Source organism: Rhamphochromis sp. 'chilingali' (genome assembly GCF_963969265.1).
Source record: "Rhamphochromis sp. 'chilingali' genome assembly, chromosome: 15".
Classification (NCBI taxonomy): domain Eukaryota; kingdom Metazoa; phylum Chordata; class Actinopteri; order Cichliformes; family Cichlidae; genus Rhamphochromis; species Rhamphochromis sp. 'chilingali'.
In genome coordinates, this window is record NC_137942.1 from 10,910,279 (window position 1) to 10,932,866 (window position 22,588).

Here is a 22,588-nt window from a genome sequence, read left to right on the forward strand (position 1 = left end):
TTTTGTGCACGAATTGATAACCCATATAAAAAGAAACAGCAGAAGTGTGAAGTAGGTGATTTTCTTTTCTCACAATTATGTACTCATTAAAGTGTTTCACATTTTTCCCAGACTCCAGTTTTATGGTTTCTAATTTTTTATAATTATGTTAGATGAGAATAAAACTGGTTTCTCAGCAGATCCTCTGTTGCCACAATGATGTCTTGGTAAATAAAAGGGAAGCTGAGGAGTGGATGGCAGTATGTGTGTGCGTGTGTGTTAGGAGGGATCTATTTTTTATTCAAATTTTTTTTTTTACATGCAAGATGGCCACACGAGGCCGGAAAGACTTGAGTTACATGTTTTGAAAGCTGTTTACATTTTTCGTCCTAGGCGTATTGTGCAATGTACCATGTGTGGTGTGATTATTCTCAATGGTTCCCTGTGTGATCTGACAACACTCCGTGGTTTTGAGAACGTGCAAAACTGTGTTGATGAGTTAGTAAGATTTGCCAGAAGTTGTGTGAATTTACTTGTTTAGAGTTTTGACAAAAGGAGGCAAGGTTTCAAAGTGTAAAATGAGCCTGAGCAACCGTTTACAGCTGCTCAAGATGGCAATGACTCCCATGCAGAGAATGTGGAGCTCATGTACTAAGGAAATCCTTAACAATGTAGTTTGTCTGGGTCTAACAGGTACAACCAGGGTATCAGTGTTAAAATAATCCAAGGCCTGGATTCACAAATATTCAGACCACGCCTAAAAAATATTAGGCATGAGTTACATCTTCAGAGACATTTAGGTACATTTATCCTATACATTGTGTGCACATTTGCACTTACACTTTAAAAACAGAGGGTAAAATAAGATGCATAGCTAAAAATAAAAGGTTAAAGGTATATTTAAAATGTTACAGAAAGAGGGAGTCCCGTATAATAATAACCTATACACTCCATAGTGTAGAGTTTTACACATTCACCCAACAAGCAAAAGGTCCCTGTTTCAACCCATCTGATGTTGTGTCAAGAAGGGCCTGACAAATCAGAAATCTGGTGCTACTCGCTGTAATGACCCCTTGCAAATATGGGGGCAGCTGGGCCACCTTTAAAAGTACACAACAAATTCAAGAACAAACAAGCAACTTTAAACCACAAGAATATCCACACCACCTATAACAAACTACACAAGTCGAAAAAATGACATTTTTTTTGTTCCAAAGAGTCATATGGGGGCTCTTCCCATTGTTTGACTTGCACAGGCCCATTCGCTCCAAAAATCAGTGTCCTCCTGAGTCACACTACTGAGATTACTTCCTAGTCACTAAGCTACTATTACAGTTTTTCTCGATTGCTTAAACACTATAACCAGGCTTTTAAACTAAAATTTCAAAACCGTAACGCTATTTTTCAAAAAGCTCACCCATTTCCCTGAACTATAAACACTATTCCCTGCTTTGACACATGAGTCAAATTTGGTGAACTGTTACTGCAAAACTCTACACACAAATCCCTACATTTTTCAGTGCTTACACCATGTAGTCATTTAGAAAGCACTAGCATTCAATAATGTTAACTTAAGTCAGCATAGCTTGAGCTCAATTAGCACACAATTAACCAGGTGGAAACACTAGGAGTCAAAATTTATCACACACCAATCAGAACCTTCGAATGTGTGACAGTTACAGTAATGAGTGCTTCTATTTTTGTAGGACACAGAGACGACCACCTGGTGGAGGCAGGTTAAGGCTTTTGTCGGAGGGGCAAGAGAGGGAACTTGTAAACATGGTAATTGCAAATAATGTAATCCGCCTGCAAGAGATTCAAAGGAGAGTGATTGAGGATGATCATCTTTTTCGAGGCATAAATGCCATCAGCCTCTCCACAATTGACCGCATCCTCCGAAAGAATCAATTCCGGATGAAACAGGCATACCGAGTCCCTTTCGAACGAAACTCTGACAGAGTGAAAAACCAACGTGTGGAATATGTTCAGGTATGAGTTTGGATATTGTATAAAGTATTGTGTACCATCACAGCATGGCAGTTTATGCTGCCATTTCAGCACTCTTGAACTGTGGTTCAGGGTACCGATTGACTCTACTGTGTTATGTGTTTTGCAGAGAATCTTTGAGATTGAAGGACGGCCTGTTCCCCATGAAATAATCTTTGTGGATGAGGCAGGTTTTAACCTGACCAAAAGAAGGAAAAGGGGGAGGAACATAATTGGCCATCGGGCTATTGTAAATGTCCCTGGTCAGCGTGGGGGGAATGTCACTATGTGCACAGCCATCAGCCAACGAGGGGTACTCCACCGCCATGCCGTACTAGGACCCTATAACACTATGCTTCTCCTTGCTTTTCTTGATGGTTTAAGACAACATATGTTCCAGCTGGACTACAGGGAACCAGCACAGCCAGAGCAGCCTCACTACGTTGTTGTGTGGGATAACGTCAGCTTCCATCGCGCTGCTCTGGTTCGTGACTGGTTTACCAATAACCCAAGGTTTTCTAATATCTTTCTGCCTGCATACTCTCCCTTTCTAAACCCGATAGAGGAGTTATTTTCGGCATGGCGGTGGAAAGTGTATGACCGAGAACCTTATGTCCGTGTTCACCTCCTTCAGGCCATGGAAGAAGCCTGCCTAGACATATCAGTAGATGCATGCCAGGGGTGGATCAGGCATGCAAGAGGATTTTACCCCCGCTGCCTGGCTAGGGCCAATATAGCCTGTGATGTGGATGAGATTCTCTGGCCTGACCCAGACCAAAGACAAGATGCTGAGGTGGAATAATGTTTTTTGGTGTGTGTTGTACTGTATAGTACATGAATAAAAATGTGCCACTGTACATACATTGGTTGCGTCTTTTGTGTTTATCATGTGAAAAGGTTTTTGAAGGGGAGAACCATAAGCAACCTATTTGTTTTGGAACTATTGTTTTGAATTAATTGTACCAGTGTGCAAAACTCTGTTGTAGTGTGTGTGTTTTTGAGGGCTTGTGTTTGATGTCTGAGGGCAAAGTTTGGTTTTTCAGCAAGAGTGAATAGTTTTGAGTGTAGAGCTTCATTTTGACCTGGAAATAGGATGTTTGGGAAATTGAGTGAGATGTTATGGATTTGTGTTTACTGTTGTGAGAATATGAGGCATAGTTTCAAGAAATGTGTTTTAGCAATCGAGAAAAACTGTAATCAAATAAGTAACATGAGCTTGGTTTTTACTGTAATAGCTTATCAATGATTTAGATCTCCTTCATTACCAAACTGAAGGATTTAATTTTACTAAAATTATTCTTTTTGCTTCTCTCTTTATGAGTTGCCACAGTGCCTGCCTCCAAAACTATGCCAGTAGAATTCAGCTGAGGGGGTGCACTGACCTTTTTGGATGGGCCTGGACCCCTGGGGCCCATAACACCAGGGACTAAAAGTTTTAAGTCATTGAGGAGGTGTGGCTGACCCAGTTCTGGCCTGAGGGCCAGAATCGACCCAGCAGAATGGAAGGTGAAAACAACACACCTAGGAATAAAATCTACCCAGGGCATTATGTAGTTCTAATTACAATTATGTAGTCAATAAGGTTGTTGAATTAACTGAAAGCCACAAATCTACCAGAGTATTATTAATTTCACACCTCCACTTTTACCTGCTTCCATAAAGAAAATGTTTGACAACATGAATCAATCAACAAATCTTAAATTGTAATGACTTTCTTGTCCTAATCATTGCATGAGTGGTGAATGATGCTCCTAATTTAAAAAGTATAACCCAATTGTTTCATTCAAAGTGCAAACATTTTATTTCTTTACCAGAAGGAAAAAACAATTGTTAGAGCCTCATCCTTGTCTACCCAGCTAGCATTAAACTTTGTCTTTCTGCCATGTTCTCCTCTACACCCCTAAAAGCTATCCACTGTACGATGTTTGCTGTAGGCTGAGATATGAATAACAAGTTAGTCTCGATTTCCAGGGAAATTCTTAATTTAAAAAAATCTTTATTACTATAATTAGAATAAAACTCCTTGCCACACACATACTTGAAATTTCATACTAGGCATGAGAAATACATTGGGTGTGGACAGAACCACACGATATAATATTTAAATACATTAGACAGCTTGCATTGTTCAGCTTTGTGAGGCTGCCAGATGTGTGCCATTTAGCCCCAGGGGGATGAGTGATTATGAGGCTCTCTGCAATCTCAAAATGTCTGCTGTGAGAAAACACTATTTAAATTTACAAACGGATGGTAGCAGACAGACAAATAAATATGCAACAACTCAGCAAACTCCACTGTCATGTTATACTAATACAATGCAGAATTATGACTTGCATGAATACATGTAACATGGAACTATTCGCTACTGTTGCTCTCTGCGGGTTTTGAGTCTTTGAACCCGGAGCAGCAAATGGAGTTTCCCGCATGCACTTGACAGCACCGCCGCATCTCCGCGATCTCCTTCTCGCACAGGCTTTCCACGTACTTATTAGCTGCAGGGGGGAGATAGAGTTAGGCAACAGTTCAGGTTCACTTCACCAACATATAATTGCGTCAAAGTGAGCGCTTAAAGCACCTTGTAAACACTTCTGAATTGCACATGCTTGCTTTTGGCACGGATCCTTCTGTGGCATTTCTGAAAGAGAACACGACATTCTTTGTTGTGAGCAAATGCAAAGAGGACTTAACATAAGAAAGAACCCAAGAAATGACTCCCACCTTTATCACTTTTAAGTAGTTGTCATGGACCTAATAATTAGTCTCAAAAAGCTAACTAATGTTAGCTGCTCATGCTAGTCCCCCCTTGCTAAGCAGTGTTTTGAACATGTGACTCTTCAACAGCCAATCACCTCTTAGGAAGTACAGCAGCGTCATCTCGTGGTCAGAAGCCGCAGTGACCGCGTGACAGGGGTCCAAATGATAAAATCCACACACAGATGGCACTAAATTTTTAAAATCAACACTCATATACTAGTTCTCTATATATTTAAAAATCCTCTTACGAGGCAGTGTTTTGATCATGTGAGTCTTCAACAACCAATCACCTCCTAAGATCAATGACTGTAGAAGTATAACCACGCCATCTCGCGGTGAGAAGTCGTAGTGACCCAGTGACAGAGGGAAAATGATGCAATGGCAGCTGTTTGAATATTGTGAAAAGTTGTGTTTTTTTGGTATAGCTTTAAAAAGGTAAACACGTATGTATTCTGCATTAATTTCAAACACAGTGAAATAAACTTTTTTTTTAGGTTAATTTAGAGTGTTTTATAGCTTGTGAAAATCAGTGTCTCAGATATTAGATTATTTTCACAAGTTTGATTAAATTAATGTTATTACAGCATGAATACTGTTAATCTCCTGGGCATGCCACGTGCAATCGCAATTATGGGGGAAGGCTGCTGACTTGGCACTTGTCCAGACAGCGATCAATGACGCTGTTCACAAAGGGAGAAAGGCAGAGAAAGTCATTGGTGAAAAGGAATGGGCTGAGCGTGGTGCCAGTGCATCAAGAGCAAACACTGACTTTTCCTAAATCAGAGATGAACCAGATTTACTTTTTAGTTTTGGAAATCAAAGTCCTAGAGCGTGGAGGAAGAGTGGAGAGGCACAGAATCCAAGGTCTGTGATGTGGTTGGTTCACCATGTTTTATAAAGTGCAATGTCAGTGCAGCTGTCTACCAAGAGCTTATAGAACACTTCATACTTCCACCTGCTGATAAACCTTATTTCCTTTTTCAGCAGGACTTAGATCCTGCCCAGAGTCTCAAAACTACTACCAGATTTGCTGCCTGGGTTATTAATGTGCTTAATTGGCCAGTCAACTTGCCAGAACTGAATCCGGTAGAGTGGGGGTGGGTAATTGCCCAGCCCTGCCACAGAGAGGCTGTGCAGGGTATTGTCAAGCTGAGAAACACCCAACACAAAAATAAACACGAGCTGAAGGTGGCTATTAAAGCAATGGCTTAAATAACTCCTCAGGAGTGCTGCAGGCTGATCGGCTGCATCACGCTGCTCTGCAATCATGCAGCAGTTCACGGTAAAGGAGCCCAGACTAAGTATTGAGTGTACAGATGAACATACTTTTGATAAGTTGGATATTTCTGTATTGTAAATCTTTGTTTCATTAATATAAGACAATATCTCAAATAAGAATTTGAGAAATTGGCTTCTGATTTCCATGAGCTCCAAGTCATAATCTTTAAAATTAGAACAAAATAGAATATGTAATTTTACTTAAAATGAATATAGGAAATTATAAAGGTTACCTTTAATATGAATTCTATCTATATGTTCTAAGTTCTGCATGATTCATTTAAGCTTCATCTGGATTGGACAGACTACTGTAAATTATGTGTTAGTATTCTTAGTATTTTTTTCCTTTGGAAAGATGTTTGATTAAAGGTGGCTTGTTGGTCCATGAAAGAAGTTTATTACAATTCATTTATTAAACTTGTATTGATAAAGATGAGAAAACAAAGACGTCATATTTACAGCCATGTCCTGGTGCTAGTCATACTGCTATGATGAGTAGCTACACTTCTGTAGTGTTACAAGATAGTTTCATTAATAGGAAAAAAGGGCCTATCCAAATATAAATTAGACACAGAATGTCTCATAAAATGTGAACTACATCCTAAAACAACACTGACAAATTAAATGGTAATTACCAAGCACAGCATATTCAGGTCTGTTTCTCTGTGTGAACTAATTCTGGATGATAAGAAGATCGTCTCATAAATATGCACCTCCATCGCCAGAGTAGCAAATGTGAAAGTAAAAAAACAAAAACACCAGAAATAAAAACTGTAAAAAAGATAAACTTCTCGCTGTGTTTCTGATGTGGTCGTCCAACCCCCTCTCCACAGTGGTTGTTTCAAACGCCTAGGTGAAAGCAAAAGAAGATACAAGTTAGGCTGCAGCATGCACAGACAGGTTGCGCATGTGCCTCATTTCTCTCTTCTACCTTTGGTCTTTGCCTTGACAATGAACTGCTTGCTTTTCTTTTCCAGTGTATTGGATGCAGTGCAGGTGTAGGTCCCTGGGAGCAGCGAGGAGGAGGTAACAGTTGCTTCATTCTCCACCCTCTCCTGCATGGGAACGGAAGATTGCCAGCTGTATATTGGGGTGGGGTTTCCTGTTGCAGTGCAGTTTAATATGATCTCACCCCCCAGTATAGAATCCAAAATCTCTGGTTCAGGACTCAGGAATGTCGGGGGAACTAAAGAGAAAGTTACACATATCATTTCTCACTGTATCGAGCATGCAGGAACTTGCTTTAAGAATGAGAAGAGCTTAGTGACTCACAATAAACAGAAGCATTGAGAGGTTCTGAGGAAACAGTGGGAGGTGGCTGTGGTCCCTCTGGCCCAAGCTCCAGCTCTGCAACACACTTATACTGCACTCCGTTCTCAGCTTTAGTTGGTGTGATAACAAGGATAGAGGATACTTGGACAGGTGAGGAAGAGGTGAGATCAGAGAAGGAGTGGTTATAAACCTCAGTCTGCCCTCTGTACCACCTCAGGCTGAGATACTGAACGGGAGCAATATTCTGAACTTCGCAGAGCAGCTGGTACTCTTTCCCTGCCACCATGGGGCCGGTGTGGTTCACCTGTCTGATGGAGACACTGTCTGGAGTTTCTAAATGAATAACACACAGGGTTCAGGTCAATCAAAAAAGGGCTCGGTTGAGAAATCAATCTTAACAACAGCTTTTAAACAACTCACTGTAGAGCACGAGGTTGAGCTTCTCCTCGCATTGTTTCGGAGCTGTGAAAAACACCCCATAACAGATGGGCTCCTCTATCCAGTCAATGAGACTGTCCACCTTCCACTGGACAGACCGGTCCTCTTGTGTATGTGAAGCACTGATGGCTGACTCCCAGCCCAGGACACGGACAGGGCGTGCAGCCTCGCAGCTGACAGACACTGACTCCCCAAAGCCCACCACGACCCTGGACGGCTTGAGGATTAGGGAGCAGCCTTCACCTGACACTAAGATACACAGCAGTGATATCTCTCACTGTTTTTCTGTCATCATCATCACAATGCATATTCATATTTACATGAAAAAGCCGTAACTACTTGCACATTATGTAACCCTGTTACAACACACTCACAAGTAATCAAGCAGGAATTGTCTAATACTTTCAAAGTTTACAAGTGTGCATTGCTAATAGGGGATTTATAGCTATACTACTAATAAGTCACATGTGCTATGACAGCAGAATTAAACTGACCTACTTACAGGGCGTCACCCACATTATATCTTGGCTGCAACCTAATAAGCATCCAGCATGCAACCACACATCCTATTCTTTAGGGCCTTTCATCACTTGAGTAAATAACAGTCTTGGCATGAAGACAAATATTTTTGTCAGCACAAAACTGGCTGCTCTAATTCTTCGAGCTCGCCTTTAGATTTATTTCACAGAAGTTACTGATCATTCCAACCCGGATTTACTTACTAGCATTTCCATAAGACCAAACGTCATCTACAACCCAAAGAAGTGAAAAGAAACACCTCTGCGACAAAATCTTACCTGAACAAAATGTGCAAAGCAAAAGAATCCATGTGAGAAAGTTGTTTCCCATGTTATTTTCTGCACCGAGCCGTGGATTAACAGACTAGAGAAAGAGAACTCCAACTTGAAAGACCTTGGCAACCCTGCAGGGAATTATGTTGGAACAAAAGTTCCCTCCCAGCTGACTTTGGGGGGCGATGGAGGGGGTGAAAGGGAAAGAGGGAAATGTAACAGGTTGCAGGCCTCTGAAAAACAGCATAACACTTACTGCACTGCAGTAATCTTAGAAGCAAGTATGCAGGATATTAAAAGCCTGCAGAGACATCGAAGTATATGCAGAACTAAAATGCCACTAATATAGGATGAATACATCTGTCTAGTTCCTCCGCCCCCTACCCCTATTTTCCAACATCCAGCTTGAAATCTGAGTAGAATAAAATGTAAACACCAAACTTTCATTCCTTAATTTTTGAGTCATGTGAGTCTCCTAGAACACAGAGGTGAAAGCATATCAACCTGACCCACATTTTCTCTTTCCTTTCAGTGTCACTCTCTGTGAAGAAACGCTTGTTTTCCCTTCGTCTTGCATGCTTGCCTCCTATTGCTCCTGACCTCCATGCTTTGTGAAATCCCAGCAGGCAGCAGTGCTGGTCTTGTGCAGGATGTAGCTTGTAAGACTCCCAACTGTGACCAGAATGCTACGCAGCCTATCAGCTTTGACCACAACTGCAGTGCAAGGGAGCGAGTAATCGAACGCTTTATGGTGTATTTATGGACAGCACAGCTGGGAATCTCAACTTACACATTGCAGTATGAGCTCAGTTCACTTGCAGCTTTGAATATGCTCTTCCCTCTAAAAGTTCTCTATCGAAACACGTTAATGTTGTGCGTTTGCTCATTTGAAAAATCTTGTTTTTTTTTCTTTAAGTCCATGACTAATTGAGCACTGGTGGCTGTGCCAGGTTGTTAGGGCAACACAGAGCATACAGAAACAGTATTTGAACAGTGACAGAGAAGGAAAAAAACATGGTTTCATAAGAAATATGTTTATATTGGCAACAGTAGTCTGGATCACAAATGATCTTCTTTACATTCACTTTTTAAAGAACTAATTAGTATGGCAGAGTGAACATTGTAAAATGTAGCCAGACTCAAAGACAGAGAGTGAGAAAGAAAACTGGTTTGACTTTGCCTCGTCTCCTGAATTGTTTAATTCAGGATTTACAATCACACACATGTAGTTTCTTAAAAACATGTCACTGGTACAATTAGACAAACTCTGGTAAAATGCAGACTCAGTAAAACAACTGTTGTGTCATGTGAAAAGTTGGCGCAATACTTGATAAACTCTATCAGTCTATTCAGTGCAAAAATTATGAAGCGATCCGAAAGACTTACCAGTGCATACAGAAATCGAATTTTACAAAAAAGGAGAAAGAAATATGAATAATTTATGCATATCCTAAAAATGAATACTTAAAAAAAGTAATTACTACATTGTGCTCTCAAGTAATTCCATAAAAAGTACCTCCAAAGCATTTACATGTTTAGATGAGTAGAAACAAAATGAATATATAAAATGCTGACATAGAATTGCTAATTTTGCTTTAAAAAAATGAGTTTTATGCAAATATTTAATGTACTTCTTGATGAATTGTTATTTTTTTTAAAGACACACAAGAGGTCTACAATTCAGATGAGGCAACAATTGCTGTTAAATAGTACCTAATTATCAAGTCATATGAACAATAAAAACAATATTTTTTAACACAATTACTAGATGAGAAATATAACCCAAAAGCACAACCGCACAAAAAGCTGAGAAATCCACTCTGACCATATATAGCTGTATCAACGTATTACAGCAATTGTGTCCAAAATATATGCTCTGTTTAATTCCTCTGATACGACCTTTGTCTTCATTTGTAGTTTTGCATGGACAGGATATAGTGGCTTCATCGGAGCTTTGCTGCAGCACGAAGCTGATAATCAGCACAGAACAAACCATACAGTATGTGTGAAAGCCATAAAACCAAAATGATGAGCTAGAAAAAGAGCGCCTGTTAGGTGTTAATTCCCCTGAGTCCAACATCAGCTTGATTCATTAAATGAGTTTATGTGCATTCAAGTAACCATCTCGACATCAGCTACAGACTTGTGAAAATGTGCAGGAGAGAGGAAAACATCACATCCATATGCAAAAAGGTTTGAATTATCCTGATTAAAACTGAAACAGGAAGTATTTGTGTAGTAAAGATTTCCAAATAAGGCCAGCAAGCACATCATGCTTCCAAAATAAGACTGTAGTGGGGATGAAATCTAATTATTTATCTGTTGCATTTTTATACACAGACTTGTAAAGGTTACTGCAGTGCATTTAAACGCATTTCCTGTATTATATATCTTTGTTAGGGCAGCAATCTTGATTAGTGGAGCTTTAGAGATAGCTGACAAGATAATGCATTTTTAAAGCTACAGCTTTGAGCAGAAGAACACCCACAGAGCACGCAGAGCAGACATGTCCTTTGTCCATTAAGAGACATGTTACAGAATTTTTGGGTCCAAGCACCAAATAAGATCATTAACAAAAATAAAAATAATAGCCATGCAAATCTGAATTTAAAAAAAAGTCTGCCTTATACTGGTCTTGAGGGAGTTCCTGGTTGATAGCCGCCTTTGTTGAAAGAGAACGTTCCATTAGGTGTCACAAAATATGCACCAGCAATGAGGAGCAAAACTCCGACGGCCACACCCACTCCCACCATGACTCCAAAGGTTGTTCGAGACCCTGTGGGAGATGGGAAATGTTGTTACATTGTTGCTCTCAACTTATCTGCTCAGACTTTCTGCTCTGTCTGTAATAAACCCCACATCCCAAAATAAAAATGAAAACAAAGAACAAAGCGATTAAAATCCCAGCAGTGGTCCCAGGACGACTACCTAATGGAGAATCACAGCACAAAATATTATAGACAATAAGAACGTATAACGAGATACAAAATGTCATGAAGTAACTAATGAGAACTTACTTGGAGCTTCGCTGATATTGAAATATTTGGTCACATTGCCCTGTTTACTATAGGCTGTGCATGTATAGACCCCTGGAAGCTCAAACGGTAGGGTCAGAATTGGCTTAATCACTTCTTCTTTGTCATGCCATTCTTTTGTGAATTTTGGGAATTCCCAGTGGTATGATGGTGGAGGGTTTCCTTTAGCGTTACAATTTAAAGTCATATTATCACCAACTGTCATTTCCAGAGTCTCATTTCCAGCCTTGGTGTAGGTTGGTGGGTCTGAGGACATACATGCAAATAAAATACAGACAAATGTGAAATAAATTAGAAAATAAAATACAAGGAAAATCTTCTGATGTTTGATTAAGATCAAGTTAAAAGCTCACAGAGTACAGTCACTCTATGCGACATTGAGCGCATCATGGCAGGACCTTGTTCTCCTGGCCACAAGTTTAGTTTTGCTTCACACCAGATCTCAGCTCCATCATCATCTCTATGAGCAGTCAGAGTGAGGACAGATGACTTACTGACGGGAGATGGACTGGACTCAATAAATGTCTCAGAATTTAAGATCTTATTTCCTTTGTGCCAAAGCACAGAGAGATTTCTTGCTGGTGCAACATTAACAATGTCACACTGTATGGCAAACTTTTCACCTTCTTTCACTGTAGTTGAATTCTGTCTCAATGACACACTGTCTGGCATTTCTGCAAGTAGAAGAAATAAAATGAATTAATGTCATTCACTGTTCAAATACTAAAACACCTTTTCTGGAAATATATGAGACAGTTAAGGCTACTTACTATAAACAGTGACTGGTAAAATCTCTGTACACTGATCACCATCATGGAGATTTACAAAACACATTGGCTCTAACTCCCACACTGGCACAGAGTCAATTTTAAAGTCAAGAAAAGTGACACCCTTGGTATTGTCCCTTCCGCCATATGGAGACTCCCAGCCCATTCCATCAGTCTGGTTAGATAGTGAGGTGCACTTGGCTGATAAGGCGTCTCCAAATTTCACCACAACTCTAGAGGGACTCATTTGTAATGGACAGGAGGCACTTGCAGGGTTTCCTAGAGAAGAAGAAGAAGACTTAAGTTTATGGCAACATTTACTCTGATGTTCTACTAAGCATTACGGTCCTGTTAGTACTCTGGCCTCGTTCAGAGGACTTAAGACTCCATGCTGAAAAGATGAGCCATTCAATATCTGAACACAAACACTAAACAACTCTCGCCCAATTAGTATTTGAAAGCCAAGCTACTCCAGGATAGCCAGAAAGATTATTGTATTAAAAAATTATCAATTTCATACTCTTCAGCTCTCCAGATGAAAATTTATTGAGGACCTTTTTTTAAATTTCATAAAGATTTGATATTTTGATTTAAAGACTTCTAATCTCTCCTCCATGCCTGCTTCATGCCCTGGGGGATGGGGCTATGGCTCTCTACATCCTCTAGCACACCATTACATGGGGAAATCTTTTGAATACAAGCGCGCTGATCCACACAGGTGTGCACACGGGTGTCCACTGTTCATAGACATAAACTACACCTTTATTGGCTGCTATTTCCAAGCACATTGTGCGCTGTTGGTCCTACGTGCTGCACAACAACATTCAATATTTAGTATTTACTGCTGTTTACACTTAGCTAGATTAAAGTGATGGTGTTGTGTTTAGTATGTTGCTCTGTTTTTTTTTGCTTGTTTTCTCTTTTTTTTCTCTCAACAGGTGATCCAGGAGATTTTTTTTTCTCTTCTTTCTCTTTTTAAGTGCCCTTTCTCACTGTCCCTCTTCCCTTCTGTTTTTCTTTTCCTTCATCTTTCTTTCTCCCTTTCCTATCCCTCAGTCATGTCTGTCCCGTCTGTAACAACTGAAAATAAAATAAATAATAACAACAAAGGTTGATCAAACGGACCAATACGGCAAGGCCGTGATTATCCATTTCGCAAAGTAAATCCATTGGGTATCCTTGTTGGTCTTCAGACAACAATTCTGACGGCTAAAGAACCAAATGGGACAGGCAAAAAAAAGACTTCTAATCTAAAAGGCATATCCCCCCAAGAAAGGAGATCAGGCAGTATCTAAAGCATAACTGGTACCACAAGTTTGTTGCAGAGTTACTTCATCTTACATCATTATACCTCCAGCCGATAAATGAATCCATTTCAGAAGCAAAATATCCACTGGAAACTTTATTCAAGTAATTTAAAGTATTGTCTGGGATCAGTATCAGAGACTAAGATTTAACCAGCCTTACTCAGTGACATGACTCATATTTCTCTTGCAAAGAAGTTGATGACTGATAATAATTCATTGCTTTGTTATGGAAACTGCAAATTTTCCTCCTTATTCCTATGAACCTTAAGGAAATCTCCTCATAAAATTAGCAAGAAATCTGCCCCTTCTGTAAAGAAACAGATCTCTGAGAAAAGCTGGTCTGTCTAGTAGCGCCATAAATCATGTTTCAAAGTTGTTGTTTTTTTCTGGGTTCACACAAGATAATGAAATATGGAGATGCAAGTTTATGTAGACACATAGAGTACAATTTCTATTCATATCTATTTTTGCTTCACTGAATGTAACCCCCCTCCCTACTTTTGTTTCTGGTAGCACTTTCTTTTCATTTTGTTGGTGGTGACGGGGGTCGGACTTGATTGGATTTGAGGGGTTCTAACTTTTTGTTGTTGTTTAGTTTACAGTGGTTGATACAAATGTTACTATAGTTCTTCTTGGTCATTTAGTTTCTCTTTCATACATTTCCAGGAATAACAGCTCAGACACTGACCTGATAAAATACACAAACTTGGGTCAATGATTTACAAGCTGTGTTTAGTCGAGAAGATCTAACAACACAGAGATTAAAACTGAAATTCACGATTATAAGAAACAAATACAAACCCGGTCACGGACAGTAGGACAGCATGTTTATACAGTCCACGAACAGAGCTGATATGTATCAAACAATGGGCGTAGGCTTTCTCCCGAAGATGAGCTCGAAGCTGCAGCGATCAATTCATAAAGACACAATATGGTAGCTTTATGTAACAAAGAAAGAAAACAAGCTCACCTGTACACGCGATTAATAAACCGAAGAAGAAGAAGGACCACACCATGGTTTCAGCAAACAGGGAAACACGCTCACAAAGAAAAGAAAAATAAATTAGATCCGGCTGAATAAACTTAGTCAAGCACCCTGTCCCTCCTCCTGCTGCTCCTGTACCCACAAGCTGTGACCAAACCCTAAACCTGTAAGGGAAAAAAATCCGAAACCAAAAGTAGTCAAGCAGCAACTATCCCGACAGTCACACGATTACCTCACCAAGCGTCCCGTCTTCTGCTCGCTCTGAAGCGACATTGTGAGTTAAAGGAACAGTTCGAAGTTATTGTTCAACCTCTTACTTAATAAATTAAACATTTGATTTACTTTTGAAGAAAACCTTCAAAAGTTTGCAGTATAGCAACTAGTTTCATTTAACCTTAGCTCAACCTTTAGTTTCAGCTAATTACTCAATTAAACCCCCCTCCTCCAAGACTTCAGCATTTAATCGTCAATTTTAAAGCATGTAAATGATAAATGTGTATGCAGTTTTTATACAACCAAGTCGCAAGGCTTAAAACTTCGTCTTTTCATACTGGGTAGAAATGTCTAATAGCAATATTCCCGACTGCACTTGAAGGCGTCCATACCTGTAAACCTGTTGGATTCTCCCACAGCACCCTCCCGAGGACAGACTCCAACAAAACACTGAAAATTCAGGTGCCGTTGTTTCATGTGCGCCAAATGTTCCCGAAATAAGCAAACAGTTTATGCCTTTTATAGAGATATCAAATCTGTGTGCAGGACAGAGCAGAGTTTTTCCATATGCCTTGTATCTGTGCAGCAGGCTGAGACAAAACTATATTGTGCTCCTACTGATTTAAATACAATGGTATGCTTATATGGTTAGGTTACTGAGTTTGTATCTAAGCCTACAATTTTCCTTTCGATTTTAATTTTGCTCATAACAACAACCAAAGAAAACAGCTATTATGAATTACTGGCAAAGAGGTTTACAACCTTGTATATTTTATGTTCCTTTATTACACTAATAACTGCTGTTTACATGCATATGAATAGCAACAAGATGTTTAATAAGAAAATACACTTTTGCCTAAGTGACAAATATTTACAGCACATACAAACAAATACAAATATGTTATAAAGTTCTCCTCAGCCTTCACACGAAGAACTTGAACTCCATTAACCCTTCAATAATTCGGATTATTAACACATCAGTGTGCGGTTTATTTTCAACAATAAGTTATTCAGGCTTTACTGTTTCTCATAAATAAATATAAACTTTTGGATTTACATCAAATATTAAACTGAATATACAGAGACATTCAATACGACATATATGGAAGACTGAAGTTAAATAATAAAACTGCGGTGCGCACTGCTGGCAGGACAGGTGATAAGGAAAGGCAGTTTATAAATGCTTTGCATTTCCCGTGAGTTTAACAGTGCCGTAATTTATTATTGTATTTTTTTCTGTAGCGATTCAGAGGTGCACATGCTGGTCTGTTCTGGATTTGCTGCACAATCCAATCATGCTTGAGGTTCAGGGCTGCATATTCTCTTTCAGGATTTTCTGTTAGAGAGCAGAATTCATTGTTCAGTAAATTGTAAGTTGTGCACGTCTTTAAGCAGCAAAGCAGCCCCAGATTATTACACTACCACCACCATGTTTGACTGGTGCTATGATGTCCTTTAAATGGACTGCTGCGATGGATGTAACGGGACGCAAGTTCAACTTTTGTCTAGCTAGTCCACAGAAGACGGGCCATCTGAGCCTTTGTGTTCTTTTTGGTCAGCAGTGATTTTTAAACTTGGAACTTTCCAATGAAGCTATTTTTTGCCCACTCTTTTTCTTATTATTGAATCATGAACTCTGACCTCAACTGAGACAAGTGAGACCTGCAGTTCTTTAGATGCTTCTCTGGGTTATTTTATGACCTCTGGATGAGATTTTGATGTTGATGCACTCTTGGAGTAATTTTGGTAGGTTCAACAATTTCTGGGAAGGTTCGCCACTATTCCAAGTTTTCTCCATTTGTGGCTCTCTCTGTGGTTGACTGGATCCCATACCATCATATATACCATAATTTAAAAATAGCATTTTTCATTTACTCAGGTTATCTTTGTCTAATGTTAACATTTATTTTATGATCTGAAACATTCAAGTGTAACAAAAATACAAAAAGCTAAGAATTCAAGAAAAGGGTAAATACCTTTTCACTACACTGTATTTAACAAAAACTAAATCAAAATGGATAAGCAAATTAGTGAAAACAACGGAAAAAAAGCCATGTGATTCAATGGGTAGTAGAACCACCTTCAGTAGCAACAAGACCAGTTCACTCAAATAACCATCCTGACATCAGCTACAGACATGCAAATACAATGGAAAACTTTGCCTAAAACTGAAACAGAAAATAACTGCGTGGAAAAGGTGTCCAAAAAAAGTCCAGGAAGCAGTGAGTCATGCCTCCATAATAAGCCTGACACATTTTCTGTACCACAAATATGTGTTAGGGCAGCAGTCTTGATTAGTGGAGCTTTAGAGATAGCTGACAAGATAATGCATTTTTTTTTTTTTTTGGCCTGTCCCGTTTGGCTCTTTTGCCCTCAGAATTGTTGTCTAAAGGCAAAGAAAGATGCCCAACGGATTTACTTTACCAAACTGACCATCCCAGCCTTGCCGTAATGGTCCATTTGATTCACCTTTTATTGTTTATTTTATTTTCACTTACTGAATACGGGACAGACTTGACTGGGGGAAAGAAGGGGAGAAAGAAAGAGGGAAAGAGAAACAGCTGAGAAGAGGGACGGGGGAAAAGGGCAAAAGACAAAAACCAACAGAACGGGCAGAGAAAAAAAATGCATATATCAATCACCTGGGTCACCTGCTGAGAAAGAAAAAAGAAAGCAAGCAGAAGAGAACAAGAGTAATAGAATAAACAACATCACAATGATATATGGGAATATGACAGTAAATACTAAATGTTAAACATTATTGTGCAGCACATAAGATCAACAGAACACAGTGTGCTTTGAGGTAGGAGCCAAAAAGGGTGTAGTTTGTGGGTGTGATCACCCGTGTGTACACCTGTGAGCATGGACGCGCTTGTTTTTTGTTTTTTAAAAGGTTCCTTCATGTAATAATCTGCTAGAGGGTGTGGGGGGGCCACAGCCCCGTCCTCCAGGGCATGAAGCAGGTGTGGAGGAGATCAAAACTCCAGACATCCAGAGGCCCCCAGAACACAAGAGACCAAGGAAGACCAACAGAGGGGCAGCTGCGCCACTGTCCCGGAAAGAGCTGAGGAGAGTCCCAGATGAGGGCTCACTCAGCAGCCGCGGAGCAGAAGCCAGGGGGAGTTGCAGTGACGCGCCCGTGAGCTCCGCCGGCAGCCAGCTGCGCCTGAGTGACCGAGCCCCAGGCCGAGAGGCCGGGGGCACCCCACCTCCGAAGTGGCCCGAGCGAGCCCCAGGCTCCAGGCCCCGATAAGCGGCCGCCAAGGAGTGAGCTGGTGTGTACCTGGACGCCCATCCCCGGACACAAAGAACCACCAACGCACCGATATCTGAGGGGGTCCGCCACTGGCAGGGGAAGTGGTGGTAGGGGGAGATAGGCCTCCAAACCTTGGAGGGCCTGAGATGTCCCCAGAGAGGTGGCGCCTGACACCCAATCTGACATATAGACACAGACATACAGGCTCACACAGATACAAACATCCATTCCCACCCTCATGCTCTCATATGCACTTACTCCACACTCAACCAACGTGGAGACAGACATAAAGAGACGTTGTACACACGATCACACTCCCCAAGCGTACTCTACAAACCGGGTCTAGGTGCCCCCGCCCCTGGAGGGGGGAACTGCACCCAGACCCAGGTGGTGTTTCCCTTTTCCCTGCGGTGGGGGGAGGCAGACCGCCCCGACTCCGCAGCAGCAGGAAGGCTCCATACTCCAGACCGCAGTTGGACGGCCAACTCCTCCTCCTAGCCCCCCTGCTCCAGCAGGTCGCAGAGAATGGGGGTGAGAGAAGACTCCAAACCTCCCTCCACCCGCTCATTGTAGTGTTGATGCATATGTGTTTTAAGGTGCATTTTTAAAGCTACAGCTTTGAACAGAAGAACACCCACAGAGCACGCAGAGCAGACATGTCCGTCGGCCATCAACAGACATGTTACAGATGTTTTCTCCAAACACCAAATAAAATAATTAGAAATAATAATAATAGCAGAGATGTGCATTTTTATAAGAAGATAAAGGTTTACCTTATACTCATCCTGAGGGAGTTCCTGGTTGATAGCCACAATTGTGGAAAGAGATTGTGCCATTGGGTGTCACATAATATGCAACAGCAATGAGGAGCAAAACTCCAATGGCCACACCTATTGCCAGCTTGACTCCAAAGGTTGTTCGAGCCCCTGTGGGAGATGGGAAATGTGTTAACATTGTCGCTCTCAGCTCATCTTCTCAGTCTTTCTGCTCTGTCTGTAATAAACTATCTTGTGTGGACTGAATCTGGGTGTTGTGTGCTCTGTGGTTGCCATCACTCCTTTGGGCCAAAGGTGCTACTGTGTAACGGGTACAATGAGGAGGAGAGAGAAGAAGTGAAGTGAGTGTGATGTAAACAGTTTGATGGACATTAAAGTGTGCCTAAAAACGAGCCATTGTCTCCAGTGTTATATACAAACACAACAAACTACACATCCCTAAAACAAACACCAAAACAATTAAAATCCCAGCACTGGTCCCATGACGACTACTCAATGGAGAATCACAGCACAAAATATTATGACAATAAAAAAAGTATAACGAAATAAGAAATGTTATGAATGTATCAGAATACAGAGATGAACAGAGAAAAACTTCAAGAAATGAAAATACAATTACAAGTGATGAAAACTCACTGAGTACAGTCACACTATGTGACTTTGAGCGCATCATGGCAGGACCTTGTTCTCCTGGCCACAAGTTTAGTTTTGCTTCACACCAGATCTCAGCTCCATCATCATCTCCATGAGCAGTCAGAGTGAGGACAGATGACTTACTGACGGGAGATGGACTGGAGTCATCAAATGTCTCAGAATTTAAGATCTTATTTCCTTTGTGCCAAAGCATAGAGAGATTTCTTGCTGGTGCAACATTAACAATGTCACACTGTATGGCAAACTGTTCACCTTCTTTCACTGTAGTTGAATTTTGTCTCAATGACACACTGTCTGGCATTTCTGCAAGTAGAAGAAATAAAATGAATTAATGTCATTCACTGTTCTAATATTAAAACACCTTTCTAGGAAATATATGAGAAAGTTAAGGCTACTTACTATAAACAGTGACTGGTAACAGTTTTACACACTGATCACCATCATGGAGATTTACAAAACACATTGGCTCTAACTCCCACACTGGCACAGAGTCAATTGAAAAGAGAAGAGAAGTGACACCCTGGGTAAGGTCCAATCCTCCATATGGAGACTCCCAGCCCATTCCATCAATCTGGTCAGATAGTGAGGTGCAGTTGGCTGAAAAGGAGCCTTCAAGTCTCACCACAACTCTAGGGGGACTAATTTGTAATGGACAGGAGGCACTTGCAGGGTTTCCTAGAGAAGAAGTAGACTTAAGTTTGGCATATGGCACAAACAGCGATGTATACATGGCTGGTACTCAGTTCAGGGGACTGAAGAATCTCCACTTAAAGGATGAGCCACTCAATATTTTAAAACAAAAAACTGATATTTCAACACCTTTTCCCAAATCACAACATACCCAACACTACTTTCTTTCCTCTCACTTGACTTTGTGCATTAACACTTGAACCTGTTGTCATTCTAGTAAAAAAAAACCATTAGACAACTAAAACTACAGTCATCCTCTTTAACGCCCCAGACAGAAAGTTTTAAAGGAGTCTTTTTTCATTTTCATGAAAACAGAATATGTTGGTTTTAAAAACCTCTTAAAAAGCCACTAAGCATCAAACTACACTGGAATACTAGATTTTCCTTAGGACTGTGGATCAGACAGTATCTACAGCATAACAGGTGCCACAAACAGAGGCTATTTTTTTTTTTTTTTTTACACCAAAATACATCAATTTTAGAAGCTTAAAACTATCTACTCATGACATCAGAAATATGCCCAATCTAATGAACAACATTACATGAATTAGATGAACAATAATGAAAGCTGGTCTAATTAGTATAGCCCCATAAATCAAGTTTTAAGATGCTTTGTGGGACCATGCTTTGTTTCTCCTGTAGATGATAATGTGGTTTATAGGAAGGAGAAAAAAAGCCGTTTAGTAGAAAAGAAAATATTTTATGAACAGAAGATTCTTGTTTGTCACTTGGTAACTCTGTCATACCTTTCAAGGAATTACAAGTTTAACAGGTTTCACAAGTATGCTGTATCATTTACAAGTTTCGCTTAACCTACAGAATCACACGAAAACTGAAACTAAACCCATCAAGCGAAATAAAGCAAATATCAAATATAAAAATATAAGGTCATAGACAGTATGGCAGTATTTTTATATGGTACATTAACAGAGCTGATATGAATTATAAATTAACGGAGACATAATATTGTAACTTTATATCACAAAGAAACAAACACGATAGATAACAAACTCACCTGTACACGTGATTAAGAAGCCAAAGAAGAAGAAGAACCACATCATGGTTTCAGCATAGAGGACAACACGCTCTCAAAGAAATGACAAATAAATTAGACCTGGCTGAATACAGCTAGTCACACACCTGTGTCGCCCCTGCTGCTCTGCCCACAAGCTGTGACCAAAACTGAAACCAAAATTGAAGGTAGTAACACAGTATATTTTTTTTAATGTTTATTTTTTATGATGTATAAAATGATATGACTAAAATCTTTTTATTTTATTTAGTTGGTTAGTTAGAAAGAGCAAAACAAAAAAGGGAGAAAAGGTGGAGAGAAGATAACTGAGATGACATCACACCTGTGAATGCTTCACATACTCTATGCTAAACCAGTACTGAACCCAGTATGTAGAGCATGAGCATATTTTCAAAATAAAATCAAGATTTTTTGGAATCTTTTGGAACATTTTTCCTTAGTTTTACATTGTATGCACCAATGTAAATGGGACATATACCAGCCCACCATTTGAACTTAGTTATATATATTTATATTCAAGAGACCCCATTGATTCGTTTAGACAACATGGAATTTTCACTGTTACAGTTTCTTGTAAAATGCTTGTTTATTTTAATGATCTCACCATCCTTATAATTATCTGTATGTATACATTTGGACTGCTTTAAAATATAACTCATATATTACATGTAAGGGATAATTAAAACAAATCATTGTATTCTATTTTGAAATGATCATTTAAACACATTTTATAGTCTTCTTTTACATGAAAAGTCTCGTTACCCAACATGTTTGGGATCCACATATCAAAATATATACGGTATAAAAAATGTGATACATGGATTATATAAATACACTAAAGAATATTCTCAGTTTTATGTTTAAAGCAGCCACAATTAACCATGTGATCTACAACAGGTTAGCAGAGGAAGACTTCAAAAAGGATTTGATAGTGCATCCACCATCAAAACACATAAAATATCAGCTTATTTTATAAATAAGGGTAACAGGATGGACATGCTATGCTTCAACACACTAATGAACCATTCTGAAAAATGGGGGAAGGCAAAAGAATGATATTAACTTTTTGTTCTTGTAGTTGATGTTCTTAGAGATATGTGTGGTGGACAAAGCAGAGCTTTTCCATATGTATTGTGCTGTGCTGCAGGTTCAGGTAAAGCATAAATACTGTACTGTTATTCCTCCTTTACCCCCCCAAAAATATTATTGTTATGATTTAAATACAATGGTATGCTTAGGGTTACTGAGTCTGTATTTAGGCATACAATTTTCTTTTTTAATTTTATTCATGCCAATAACCAAATAAAGCAGCCATTCTTAATTACTTGTAAAAAAGGTTTAAAACTACATATCCAAATTGTCCTTTCTTGAACT

General features: G+C 39.7%; 1 protein-coding gene across 3 annotated transcripts; it reads right to left on the reverse strand.

Annotated features, from left to right (window-relative positions):
• Nucleotides 1–6,378: 6,378 nt before the first annotated feature.
• Nucleotides 6,379–22,508, reverse strand: LOC308412250 (vascular cell adhesion protein 1-like). Of its 3 annotated transcripts, XM_080906469.1 has the most exons (10): nucleotides 14,578–15,002; nucleotides 12,304–12,579; nucleotides 11,887–12,207; nucleotides 11,516–11,779; nucleotides 9,012–11,274; nucleotides 8,505–8,671; nucleotides 7,690–7,956; nucleotides 7,270–7,602; nucleotides 6,929–7,183; nucleotides 6,379–6,846 (listed from the first exon to the last, which is right to left on the reverse strand). In XM_080906469.1, the coding sequence occupies exons 6-10, from the start codon at nucleotides 8,554–8,556 to the stop codon at nucleotides 6,839–6,841; spliced, it is 915 nt and encodes a 304-aa protein (XP_080762595.1). In that variant the 5' UTR covers nucleotides 8,557–8,671; nucleotides 9,012–11,274; nucleotides 11,516–11,779; nucleotides 11,887–12,207; nucleotides 12,304–12,579; nucleotides 14,578–15,002; the 3' UTR covers nucleotides 6,379–6,838. The 3 variants fall into 3 exon arrangements, 2 of the variants coding, with proteins under 2 accessions (XP_080762595.1, XP_080762594.1); XR_013974545.1 differs by lacking the exons at nucleotides 6,379–6,846; nucleotides 6,929–7,183; nucleotides 7,270–7,602; nucleotides 7,690–7,956; nucleotides 8,505–8,671 and adding exons at nucleotides 19,474–19,794; nucleotides 19,891–20,166; nucleotides 21,197–22,508 and having other exon boundaries at nucleotides 9,517–11,274; nucleotides 14,578–18,987; XM_080906468.1 differs by lacking the exons at nucleotides 6,379–6,846; nucleotides 6,929–7,183; nucleotides 7,270–7,602; nucleotides 7,690–7,956; nucleotides 8,505–8,671 and having other exon boundaries at nucleotides 9,517–11,274; nucleotides 14,578–14,855.
• Nucleotides 22,509–22,588: the final 80 nt, after the last annotated feature.